Source organism: Rana temporaria, chromosome 1, assembly GCF_905171775.1.
Source record: "Rana temporaria chromosome 1, aRanTem1.1, whole genome shotgun sequence".
Lineage (NCBI taxonomy): Eukaryota > Metazoa > Chordata > Amphibia > Anura > Ranidae > Rana > Rana temporaria.
The window spans coordinates 72,985,429-72,999,264 of record NC_053489.1 but is presented as its reverse complement, the minus strand read 5'-3'; the positions used below and the strand labels follow the sequence as shown (position 1 = coordinate 72,999,264).

The 13,836-nt window shown below is 41.5% G+C and overlaps 1 protein-coding gene across 1 annotated transcript in view; it reads right to left on the bottom strand.

Annotated features, from left to right (window-relative positions):
• ITGA1 (integrin subunit alpha 1) overlaps positions 1–13,836 on the bottom strand; it is a 209,916-nt gene that overhangs the window by 48,008 nt on the left and 148,072 nt on the right. Inside the window, exons 13-15 of the mRNA XM_040339304.1 lie at positions 12,366–12,509; positions 1,988–2,218; positions 1,762–1,892 (exon numbers count right to left, since the gene is read on the bottom strand). Coding sequence (XP_040195238.1) covers positions 1,762–1,892; positions 1,988–2,218; positions 12,366–12,509 — 506 coding nt within the window. The remainder of the gene's footprint in view (positions 1–1,761; positions 1,893–1,987; positions 2,219–12,365; positions 12,510–13,836) is intronic.

Here is a 13,836-nt window from a genome sequence, read left to right as displayed (position 1 = left end):
CAAATTACATTCCTGGGAGTAATCTGTACACCATTTTTTTTTTACCGAATGCCCCCAGGTTGCCACATTGCATTGAATTTTACAGAAAATTACAGTGACTGAAGATTGAAAAAGAAAAGTAATTTTTAATAACAATATTATAATATGTCTTGTGTAGCAATTGTATGCTATATTACTTTTTTTTCATTTACGAAAGTGAAGTTACCTTTTAAATTAATAAAGTTAAAGTGGTTGTAAACTAAAAGAAAGATTACTGCCAGCCCCTCTGTTCTACCAAGCCATACTACACTGTGTACATGTTTGTATAAAATTATGCCTGTAAAACCTTATTTCAGTTCGTTTCTGGTTGATCACATGACCTTTGGCCACTCTCCTACCGCAATCTAAGGGCTACAATGGGAGGAGCCGAGATCCCCCCCTGACGTCAGCCAGGGAGGTCACGTAACTGCTGTGCTGTCCGCTCAGCCTCTCCTGCTGTAACGCTTAGACCGGCTAAGGCGAGCGACTGGAGGTCACGTGACTGACCAGAATTTTTTTTTAATAAGGTAATTAGAGGCATAATTTTATACAATGTACACAGTAAAGTATGGCTTGCTAGAACAGAGGGGCTGGCATTCATTTTTCTTTAACTTTACTGCCAGCTTCTAATAGCGGTAGGAGGGGCTGGGAAGAGATCGGCTTACACACACAGGAGCTGACAGGCAGGGAGGGAGGGGGAGGGAGGGAGGGAGGGAGGGGGAGAGGGGGGAGAGAGGAGAGTGGTGGGATAACAGAGGCACGTAAACTGGATTAGAAGCCATGATTGCCATGATTACCATGGTTAGCACACTAAGGGAGATAGAAGATCAGGCAGGATCAACCATTTTTTTTTTTTTTTTTTTTTACAGCAGATCAGATAGAACAAGCACTGTGCTGTTTAGCTTGCTATAAGGGAACAGGATCTCTCTTTTTTGTAGTAAGTATGATATTGTATATTTTATTTTTAATAGCATATTCTGCTATATTGGATATACTAATTAGCTTTTTTTGGTTTCTTATATGCAAAGCAAACCTACTGTATAATCCATTTTAGACTTTCACAAGTAAAAGCCTACCTAGAAGAAGACCAAGAAAGTCTCCACTGTGCTCCAACCTGATTTAGTTTCACTTTTATTGTCACTTTGCTTTCCTTAACTACTAATACTAAACTCTGCAAATCAAAAAACCCTGTTTCCAATGAGTGTGTCTTACTGGCCACTCAACAGACAGTGGAACAACAGTTATGCAATGAGCTATGAAATTAGAAGCAGTCAGGCCCCAGTAATGAACAGTGGCACAAAAGGACTGCATAATGTGTTGCCAGAGCCACTTAATATATAGATGATTAAAAAAATTGTAATTATAACAATGATAACCCCAACAACAGCACAAATTAGCTATAATAGTTTCTAGCTGAACAGATTGGGACAGATTTATTGAGGTGTCAAATCTGGTTTTGCCCCAAAAAAATAACAAAACAGTTTGTTAATTGTTTCTAATTGTGGGGGGTGAAACTGTAAACTTTTGTTCCGAATGCATATCCTAGGAATCTTCCTCGAACCTAAGGTTTAGGTAAACTCGAACCTCATCCTGAATCAGCTCACTGTACTTCTAGCAGGATCAACGGTTATAAAATAACCTGTATAAAGGTTTCAACTGTTTATTGAACAAACCAAAAGGAAGTAAATAATAGAAGTTAATTGTCAGGGTTTACATTGACTTTAACTTGACTTCAATACTTACCAAAACAGAGAAGCTCCTCCAAGACCTCCAATTGTTACATCCGTCAGTCCATCCCCATTCAAGTCCATTTTACCATCAATAGACTGACCAAAAAATTTGACTTTTTTCCCATCTCCGCCTGATGGAATACGCTGTTAGGAATCAAACAAAACCACTCTTTTATCTCAATAGCTTTTATTGATTTTAAGTACAAAGTATGAGGCCAACGAAAACAGTTTTGACATACCTGAGCATAGTCCCTTTTTATTGTTTTTCCACTTCCATGATAAATATACACAGCTCCTCTGTGATCTCCCTCTAGAGGAGCCCCTATAGCTACATCATTATAGCCATCCAGGTTGAGATCTGTCACAGCTGCAATAGCCGTTCCAAAGCGAGCCCCACAGGGTTCATTTTCCGCTTCTTGTCTGCAGGTTTGGTTCATGGGCTCCAAACTCATCTCATGCTTAAAAGTCTCCTGTGGAGATAAAGTATGTGTGAACATTATCTACTTAGTAGAAAAAAAAAACTTAAAAATGCAATCACTTTAAATTATGTTTCCTAGTTTTCAGAGGAGTGGAAAATTATCTACTTATTTTCTTAGCCTTTACTGCTGCCCATCAGCCCTGAGAAAAGAGATCTTAGCACAATGCTAGTCAAACCATGACAGCTGTTGAACTGAACTTCCTGCGTTCCCCATTAGTGTGGGTTCTTTTTTTAAAGAATCTGCTTAAAGACCGTTGAAGTACAGTTGTGTTCAAAATTATTCAACCCCCCAATGCTGTAAAGGGTTTTAGGGAATTTAGTGTACATTTGTAATTGTATTCAGAATGAAATCCTACAAGGACTTCTTAAAGAACCATATGCAACTAAAATGACATCAATTGGTTTTGTAATACAGTAGTAAATGTTTATTTTGTGAATTCTTCATTTACACAATTATTCAACCCCTTAAAGACTACCACTCTGAAGAACAGAGGTTCATTGAAGTGTTTTCAATCAGGTATTGAAAACACCTGTGGATGTCAGGGAGCAGCAATAAAGCCTAATAAGCACCAATCAGGCAGCTTTAAAATGACTGTGATACTCAGCTCCTTCTAGACATTTACTGGTGTGGTTACAAACATGGTGAAGTCAAGAGAATGGTCCGGGAAGACAAGAGAAGAGGTGATTACTCTTCACAGGAAGGGCTATGGCTATAAGAAGATTGCAAAGGTGTTAAACATACCAAGAGACACCATAGGAAGCATCATTCGCAAATTCAAGGCAAAGGGCACTATTGAAACGCTACCTGGTCGTGACAGAAAGAAGATGCTGACTTCGACTGCTGTGCGCTACCTGAAGCGTAGAGTGGAGAAAAGTCCCCTTGTGACTGCTGAGGAACTGAGAAAAGATTTGTCAGATGTGGGTACTGAAGTTTCTGCTCAGACAATACGGCGCACACTGCGTAATGAAGGCCTCCATGCCAGAAATCCCAGGCGCACCCCCTTGCTGTCTCCAAAGAATAAGAAGAGTCGACTGCAGTATGCAAAAATCATGTGGACAAACCACAGAAGTTTTGGGATTGTGTTCTGTGGACTGATGAATCAAAATTAGAAGTGTTTGGGCCCATGGATCAACGCTATGTTTGGAGGAAGAAGAACAAGGCCTATGATGAAAAGAACACCTTGCCTACTGTGAAGCATGGCGGGGGGTCAATCATGCTTTGGGGCTGTTTTGCTTCTGCAGGTACAGGGAAGCTTCAGCGTGTGCAAGGTACCATGAATTCTCTTCAGTACCAGGAGATAGTGGATAACAATGTGATGCAGTCCGTCACAAACCTAAGGCTTGGGAGACGTTGGACCTTTCAACAGGACAATGATCCCAAGCATACCTCCAAGTCCACTAGCGCATGGTTGCAGATTAAAGGCTGGAACATTTTGGAGTGGCCATCGAAGTCACCAGACTTAAATCCGATTGAGAACCTCTGGTGGGACTTAAAGAAAGCAGTTGCAGTGCACAAGCCTAAGAATGTGACTGAACTGGAGGATTTTGCCCATGACGAATGGGCGAAGATACCCGTAGATTGCTGCAAGACACTTGTGTCAAGCTATGCTTCCATTTTAAAAGCTGTTATAACTGTAAAAGGATGTTGTACTAAGTACTAAGATTGAATGTAAACTGGGGGTTGAATAAAACTGATAATGATGTGAGCACAGAAAAGACATTTGTGGTTATTTCATTATAAATGTTATGTTATATTTGTCTGACCTACACGTGCCTATTTGATTTAATAGTAAGCAGGATGACTGAATGATCAAAATCAATGTCAAACTGGGCAAAACAATCAATTTCAGTGGGGGTTGAATAATTTTGAATACAACTGTATGTTGATAGCCTTTTCATGTTAACCACATTGTAGTGCTGAACTGTGTGCATCAAAATAAAATAGAGCTTTCTGAAAACAGAACATCGCTTAGCAACCAGTTGCTGTTGCGACAAAAAGCACCTTGATCAAGACTACGTACCTTAGCATACAGAGTACAGAGATCAGGAGTATTTAACATACATTGCTGCTCAGCTAAATTATTAGTGTTCACTGGTAGTAAATAATCCGCTCCACCATCATTGGTGGTCAGTATCAGTAAACAATACCAATCTCAATGCCAATCACTGAAATAAAGCAACTTGATGTTCATTAAACCAGATGACTCTGACCTATTATTAAGCCTAGTACACATGGGCCAAATGTCAAACTATATTGTCCCAAATAGTGCTTGCTTATCAAAGGTTTCAAGTACACATGTACAGTACAGACCAAAAGTTTGGACACACCTTCTCATTCAAAGAGTTTTCTTTATTTTCATGACTATGAAAATTGTAGATTCACACTGAAGGCATCAAAACTATGAATTAACACATGTGGAATTATACATAACAAAAAAGTGTGAAACAACTAAAAATATATTTCATATTCTAGGTTCTTCAAAGTAGCCACCTTTTGCTTTGATTACTGCTTGGCACACTCTTGGCATTCTCTTGATGAGCTTCAAGAGGTAGTAACCTGGCACAGCACCCCATCACTCTCCTTCTTGGTCAAATAGCCCTTACACAGCCTGGAGGTGTGTTTGGGGTCATTGTCCTGTTGAAAAATAAATGATGGTCCAACTAAACGCAAACCGGATGGAATAGCATGCCGCTGCAAGATGCTGTGGTAGCCATGCTGGTTCAGTATTCTTTCAATTTCGATTAAATCCCCAACAGTGTCACCAGCAAAGCACCCCACACCATCACACCTCCTCCTCCTCCATGCTTCACGGTGGGAACCAGGCATGTAGAGTCCATCCGTTCACCTTTTCTGCGTCGCACAAAGACACGGGGGTTGGAACCAAAGATCTCAAGTTTGGACTCATCAGACCAAAGCACAGATTTCCACTGGTCTAATGTCCATTCCTTGTGTTCTTTAGCCCAAACAAGTCTCTTCTGCGTGTTGCCTTTCTTTAGCAGTGGTTTCCTAGCAGATATTCTACCATGAAGGCCTGATTCACACAGTCTCTTCTTAACAGTTCTAGAGATGTGTCTGCTGCAAAAGGTGGCTACTTTGAAGAACCTAGAATATGAAATATATTTTCAGTTGTTTCACACTTTTTTGTTATGTATAATTCCACATGTGTTAATTCATAGTTTTGATGCCTTCAGTGTGAATCTACAATTTTCATAGTCATGAAAATAAAGAAAACTCTTTGATTGAGAAGGTGTGTCCAAACTTTTGGTCTGTACTGTGTATATATATATATATATATATATATATATATATATATATATATATATATATATATATATATATATATATATTACACACTGTATATAGATCATCTACTATTACCATGTGAGTATATACTTTTTTATGATTAAATGCTGAATTTTTAATACTACACCATGAGGCTGTTATGTATGCTTTTTATGAGCGAAACGTATATGGGAGTTGGATGCCTCTAGACCACTATTGAGGAGGAATAATTTGGTATATATTAAAGTGGCCCAGCTGTATCAATGTGAGTGGAAGAGGTCTGGTGAAAGCTGTTGAACCCAGGTTATACATGTCCTGGAAACCTTTGATAAGCATGTGTTATTTGACCGCGCTCTTTACAGAGGGTCAATATATTTTGATAAGAGGCTTTGCATACAGTATTCACTGGTGGTGGAAGGCTGGGATGCTAACACTGAGATGCTTACATATTTTGAACTTTCAATTGGGACTTTTGGAAATTCTTTGGAGATTGTTCACATATACTGTATATTATTTATCTGTTAAAATGTTTTTTTTTTAGGGACTTAATATGAGGTGTAAACAAACATCTCCATCCTTGAATTTATAGCAAAAGCCTACCTTCTGCAGGTTTCTCACTTCATATTCAGTCTAATGTGAGAATTGTAAAGGGAGGCCTACTTTCCTCCTTCCTTCTTAGGCCCCATACACACCATAGAATCCATCCGCAGATAAATCCCAGCAAATGGGTTTCAGCGGATAGATCCTATGGTGTGTACACGCCAGCGGATCTTTATCCGCGGATAAATCTCCCCTGGGATGGATTTCCAGCAGATGAATATTTGCTGACATGCTCAACAAATCCATCTGCTGAAGTCCATCCCAACGGATGGATCCGCTCGTCTGTACAGACTCACCGGATCCATCCGTCCAAAGGGATTCCCCGCACGCGTCGTAATGATTTGACGCATGCGTGGAATTCCTTATATGACAGCGTCGCGCCCGTCGCCGCGTCATAATCGCGGCGACGGCGCGACACGTCATCGCCAGAGGATTTCCGCGCGGATTTCAATGCGATGGTGAGTACACTCCATCGCATAGAAATCTGCGGAAATCTTTGAGAGGATTTATCCGTGGAAACGGTCCGCTGGACCGTATCCGCGGATAAATTCTCTCGTGTGTATGGGGCCTTACTGTCTTGTATATAATACAAGACCATATTGGCATTTCTGTTTTGTTACAGATATTTGACGAATCTGCCCCTGAGGAAGTGGAGCGATTCCACGAAACGCGTAGGACTTATTTGATTCACTATGGTCAGTAATCTCGCATATCCCCCATCCATTCAGCAAAAAATGTATCCATTATATCCTGTTGTGAAGTGTTTCATGTCACCAAAGAGAGCTATCTGTTAAAATCATGCCATGTACCATCATGTTACTGCTGCTCATTATGTATATTGAATTGCAAACATGTTGTATGTGCTGAAATGTATGTATGTATATTGTAATCCAATGTGTATTCATCATTATACTTAATAAATTATACCGTTTTAATACTGACTATATTTATATTATGCTGAACATGCCTCATATAAAGTCCCAATCTTCTCCTCTGTTTTGCTATTATTTATCTGTACTATGAGTGCTGCACTTTATTTATTTTAAAAGAATGAGTATGGCTCATATCGATGATAAGAAATGTAGCAAGCAGTGAATTTGCTGGAGAAAAAAAGGCTGGGAGAATAGAACCATAAACACAATTCATAGTTAAAAGGGGTTGTAAAGGTACAATTTTTATTTCCTGAATAGCTTCCTTTACCCTAGTGCAGTGAGTGAGTGAGTGAGAAACTTATATAGCGCAGCACATGCGAACTAAATCGCCTCTGGGCGCTTGGCGTCCATTTCACTTTTGTCCTCAGAAGAGATGGGTTTTGATCTTTCTTCTAAAGGCTAAGTGGTTCTCCTCCAACCAAATGCTGGTTGGTAAAGCGTTCCATAGTCTAGGGCCTTGCACTGCAAATCTTCGCTCTCCTTTGGACTTGTATCTGGCTTTGGGTATACGGAGTAGATTTTAGTTGTGAGCTTTTAGTTTTTCGCATAGATATTGGGGGGCATTTCCATGAATACACTTATGCATCAGACAGAGTGCTTTGAAAGTGATTCTGTCGTTTACTGACAACCAGTGAAGGGATCTCAGTGAAGGTGAGATTGATTCCCATGGTTTTTTCCCAGTCACAAGTCGAGCGGCCGTATTTTGAACGACTTGCAGACAAGAGATTTGGTACTTTGGGAGTCTGAGATAGAGGGCATTTGCATAGTCAAGTCTGGAGTTGATAATTGTTCCCACCACGACTACTATGTCTTCATTTGGGATAAAAGGAATACGTCTGCGTAGTAGGCGCAGCAGATGATGGGATCCGCTGACTACTGACCCTATTTGTGCATCCATTGTCATGAAGGTGTCAAAAATGACTCAGACTTTTGACTTTGGTGCTAGGGGTGATGATTTTGCCCAGAATGGGCGGGGGGGCCTATGTTATTGCGGTATGATTCTTTTGATTGGCGTGAAACAGGAGAAGTTCTGTTTTCGAACCCTTGAGTTTTGTCATCCAAGTTTCTATCAAAGTGAGGCATTTCTCTAGTCCGAGATAATGATCCTTTTCGTTGCAGATGCGAAAATACAGTTGTGTGTCATCGGCATACGAGTGGTAAAGTAACTTCTGGTTACTGATGATTTCAAAGAGAGGGCGGAGATAGATATTGAACAGAACTGGCGACAAAGGGGATCCCTGAGGGACTCTGCATGACACTGTGCGTTTTTCAGAAGTGAAAGGCCCCAATTTCACTATTTGTGATCGGTTTTCCAAGAAGGCGAAGAACCAAGATAAATCACCTTCCGCCCCTTTGGCTACTTCAGCTAGCCGAGTCAGTAATAGTTTGTGGTCCACCGTGTCAAAAGCTGCGCTTAGGTCCAACAGTACTAGAAGACACGATTTTCTTTCGTCTGTGGCCTCTAGAGCGTCATCCCATATTTTGAGCAGTGCTGTTTCTGTTCCGTGCCTGGGACGGAAACCTGATTGAAATGGATCGAGCAATTTATGGGTATCTAAATGATGTTGCAGCTGTTGTACCACTACTTTCTCCATTACCTTGGAAAAGACATTTAGGCCTGTTATGGGGCGATGGTGGTTTGGGTCGAGGGTGTTTTTTTTTAGAATAGGTTTGATTATGCCTTGTTTCAACAGGGTTGGCACCTCCTTGAATGACTGGTTTATCAGCTGCGTGATAGCTGGTGCCAAAATATCGGCACATTCTTTCAGCAGTTTGGTGGGGATGATATCATTAGGCGCTGTGCTATTTCGCAGAGTACCGATGATATTTTTAGTGGCATTGATGGAGATGGGTTTTAGAGTGAAATTTGTTGATTGCGGCAAATTTATGTGGGTATTGGGCGTATGATTGAGGGGGAGGTTGACAGGGGTTCTGTTTTGCTGAATACTTTCACAGATTTTTTAAATTTTGTTGAACTTGTTACCTTAGTGCAGTCCTCCTTCACTTACCTCATCCTTTGATTTTGCTTTTAAATGTCCTTATTTCTTCTGAGAAATCCTCACTACCTGTTCTTCTGTCTGTAACTCCACACAGTAATGCAAGACTTTCTCCCTGGTGTGGAGTGTCGTGCTCGCCCCCTCCTTTGGACTACAGGAGAGTCAGGACGCCCACTAACACACAGCTCCTATCTCTATCTGCAACGTAGAGAGCGTCCTGACTCTCCAGTAGTCCAAAGGAGGGGGACGAGCACGACACTCCACTCCAGGGAAAAAGCCTTGCATTACTGTGTGGAGTTACAGACAGAAGAGCAGGAAGTGAGGATTTCTCAGAAGAAATAAGGACATTTAAAAGCAAAATGGACGGATGAGGTAAGTGAAGGAGGACTGCACTAAGGTGAAGGAAGCTATTTAGGAAAAAAAATGGTACCTTTACAACCCCTTTAATTAGTTATATACAGTAAATACTTCCAAAGGAAGAGTCTAGTAATGGGGGAGACACAAGTTATAGGATTTTACAATAGTCATACCCCTACTGCTTGTAGCTTGTGATCCACTCTGTTCATTTGCACTAAGCAGAGTGTCACACACACAGATACTCTGTATCAACTCCAGCAACAAGCTCCATCCATCTCCAAAGTTGCCAGAACATGTTCTCATAGTGTCTCACCAGTGGTGCAAACTTCTTATATAGCAGGGGACTTAGGGGTTGATTTAATAAACCTGGAGAGTGTATAATCTGGTGCAGCTCTGCATAGAAACCAATCAACTTCCAGGTTTTGCCATCAAAACTGAATTGAACAAGCTGAAGTTTGAAGCTGATTGGCTACCATGCACAGCTGCACCAGATTTTGCAATCTCCAGTTTTAGTAAATAAACCCCTCAAGTCAGCTCTCCCGTCTCGTCACTCATTTGATGCCAAATTATATGGGCTTATAGCACAGGGAGGTTCCACTCCCACTGACACATCTGCCGGCTTCTCTGCTGTTAAACTCACACTATATTGCTTCCTAACCAGCCATACATGCTCTTCGAATAGCTGGGGTCCCCTTTCAACTCTCTTATCTCTCCATCTGCCTGAACATACAAGCTATGAGAGCCACATGCAAATCCGCTTGCTACTCAGCTGTCAAGCTGCTTAGACTTCTGGAAAAGGGACATGATAACACGAAGTAAGTGCTCTGACATTGATGCGTTTCGCTGTTAGGCATATACAGCTTCGTCAGGACAATTCGATGTTACACTGATATCTTATTTTAAGGGGAAACTCCTCTTCCTACCTTTACACTTAACCAGCAAAACAACAAAAGAATAAACATAAATATGAGCTGGTGGTTCACCCCTCCCAAACCAGTCTGCTGCTGGGAACCATTTGATCAATGTGACCAATCACAGCAGATCACATGACAATTATACACAATGGATGGCTTCCATTCATGCCATTCATTGTGTACATTTGTGTTGTTCACTGTGATTGAGCACAGTGATCACATGGTACAGACAGGGCCAATTACAGTCCATCTGTACCATGTGATTAGTTGTGACCAATCTAACAGAAACAAAGAAAAACATGTTTTTATACAAAAATTTATTTTATATAGCAAAAAATTTAAAACTCAGTGGTGAAAGCTATATTTGTGTGAAAATCCAATACCTTGCTTTGTGCACTGGTGCACAGTCATGTTAGAAAAGGAAGGACCATCCTCTAACCGTTCCCAAAAAGTTGGGAGCATGAAATTGTCCAAAATGTCTTGGTATGCTGATGCCTTAAAAGTTCCCTTCACTGGAACTAAGGGGGTCAAGCCCAACCCCTGAAAAACAACCCCACACCGTAATCCCCTCTTCACCAGTAATTAGACCAGTGCACAAAGCAAGGTCCATAAAGGCATGGATTAGCAATTTTAGGGTAAAGAAACTTAACTGGCCTGTACAGAGTCCTGACCTCAACAGGATAGAACACATTTGAGATGAATTAGAGTGTAGACTGTGAGCCAGGCCTTCTCTCCAACATCAGTGTCTGACCTCACAAATGTGCTTCTGGTCAAACATTTCCATATACACACTCCTAAATCTTGCGGACAGCCTTGCCAGAAGAGTTAAAGCTGTTAAAGCTGCAAAGGGTGGGCCAACTCAATATTGAACAAAGAAAAAACAAGGATGCGCCAATCTAAGTGCTTTTATTAAGGAGGACGTCTTATATACGAAGGGGGATGCTGCTAAGAGGTTAACCGGATGCAAATACAAGGAGAAAATGATATCTATACAGCACAATTGATGGAAATATCAGCACAGACATTAAAGAATAATCAAATGGAGTAAAATTAGAAAAAATTAGTTCATAAAAGTGATAACATCGTAATCTAATTCTGATGCTCAAATCGGGAATGCTCTGACAGAGTTTTGGGAAGCCACAAGGGGGATTTTTTTTTTTTTCTTCTTGTATTTGCATCCGGTTGACCACTTAGCAGCATCCCCCTTCGTATATAAGATGTCCTCCTTGATTGGACGCCATGGATCTGATGAAACAGCGGAGCTGTGAAATGCCTCATCCGATTGGTCTGTTCCGGTAGGCCACGCCACGTCACTTCTGGTGCGACGATCTCTGTTTGCGGTCCACCCTGAGACGCACGCCATCCTGTACGGCTCTCTGCACGGCTTGCTGTCCTCTCCTATGGTTGTCTTCAGCGCCATACTGCTCCATGATCTACAGCTCCCCGTCTTGTGCAGACATCTCTAAGGACCAGGACACCAGTGACCACGGACCACATTTACCTGATATGCCTGTAACCTCATATCAATTGTGAGTAGCCATTTGGCTGTGTGCTTCGTCTATTTTATTAAAAGCCCTTTATACTGCACTTAGATTGGCGCATCCTTGTTTTTTCTTTGTGTACTATTTCCAGAGCGAGCTTCTGCTTTTTTGGGATTGCTGCCGCTAAGAGCCTATGGACTTCATTCATGAACCTATCTGATATAAGGACTATTATTACCTATCTATCATTAATTTGTTATACCACCTTCTTATTAAGATGAATCCCCTTTATATTCATGGGCCACTATTGTCTGTAGTCTGCCTTATCTTGTGCCATCTGACAATTTTTTTCATCAACTCAATATTGAACCCTACGGACTAAGACTGGGATGTCATTAAAGTTAATTTGTGTGTAAAGGCAGGCGTCCCAATACTTTTGGCAATATAGTGTATATGTCTAGCTGCCTCTGAGTCTGTGAAGTCTGTTTTATTAGAGAGGTGAATATAACTCAGATGTGAGACTGCCAGTAAGTAAAATCCTAATCAAATCACACAAAATATCAGAAAATGCTAACCTCCTGAATGCTATAGACGTACACTTTTCCTTGTTCTTGTTTTTCAGCTCCCATAAACATCGGTGCGCCAACCAGAAGAATATCACTGACAGAATCTCCATCTATATCTACTGTGGTGAGGACACTTCCAAAATAAGACCCAATCAAAAAAAAAAAAAAAAAAAAAAAAAGCTGTGGCATTAGCAAAACAAAGATTTACGTTATTGCAATCCTTTAATGTATATAGAAATTACAAAATCTACAAAGTACATAGACATGTTTTACAGTCTATTGTTTATAAAGCTTTCACACATACTGCAGCCAGTTTGGGTGGAAAAAGATTTTTCTACAAGTAGTGGCTTGATCGCGTCTTCGCGACACATTTCTGCCCGTAACCAACTTCTGGGAATCAAGCAGAACCGCAGGTAGCGGTCAACAGTGTTGCCAACCTACCAGATTGAAATTTACTGGCGCGACACCCGAAATTTACTGGCGCAGCCATGTTTTTACTGGCATTTCACAAAAGTTACTAAATTACATTTTAGGTGAAAATTTCAGTATTTGGGCTACAAACAAGTACGCTAGGCAAATAGCAATGTGATTTAAGGTAGATATTAAGGTAAAAAAGCATATTTTTGTTATTTTAGATATAATAAGGGCAAATTATTTAGTCACATCACCCCCTGCCTTCATCCCCCACTGCCACCAACACCCCCTGCCTTCACCTCCCTCTTCGGTGCCACAATCTACCCCTGCCTCCAATCTCCCTCTGCCTCCAATCTTCCCCAGGCCACCTGCCTCCAATCACCCCCTGCCTCCATCCCCCTCTGCGGTGCCACCAACAACCCCTGTCTCCATCCCCCACCCTCTGCAGTTCCACCATCCCCCTCTGCGGTGCCACCAACACCCCCTGCCTCCAATCACCCCCTTCCACTAACACCCCCTGCCTCCAATCTCCCCCTGCCTAAAATCTCCCCCTGCCTCTATTGCCCCCTGCCTCCATCCCCCTCTACGGTGCCACCGCAGCCACCATCACCCCCTGCCTCCAATCACCCCCTGCCTCCAATCTCCATGCGCAGTTCCAAGCTGAACTGATCTCGGCTATTTTTACTGGCACATTTCCGCAACCACGGACATTTACGAACGGGGGGAAAAAGTGCCTGTTTTTTTACGAACTGTCCATAAAAATACGAACGGTTGGCAACACTGGCGGTCAACAATCTCTTGTGGGCCGATTTCTCCTAAATAATCACCTGTTATTAACACCAGGTGCCAGACACAGGGCACACATCCATATGAGTGTAATTTTATTGTTTTAAAATAAACCTTTTTAAACCTTATTGTGCAATGAGGTTCTTTTCTTCTTATCTGCTTGCTTGAGGCTTATCCACTTCAGAAATCGCCAGTTTAAGGATATCTCCAGGGGTCTCCTCACATGCTTGTTTGACCACACAATCGATAGTTGGTCCATATGGAGGGGTGAGTGTACTAC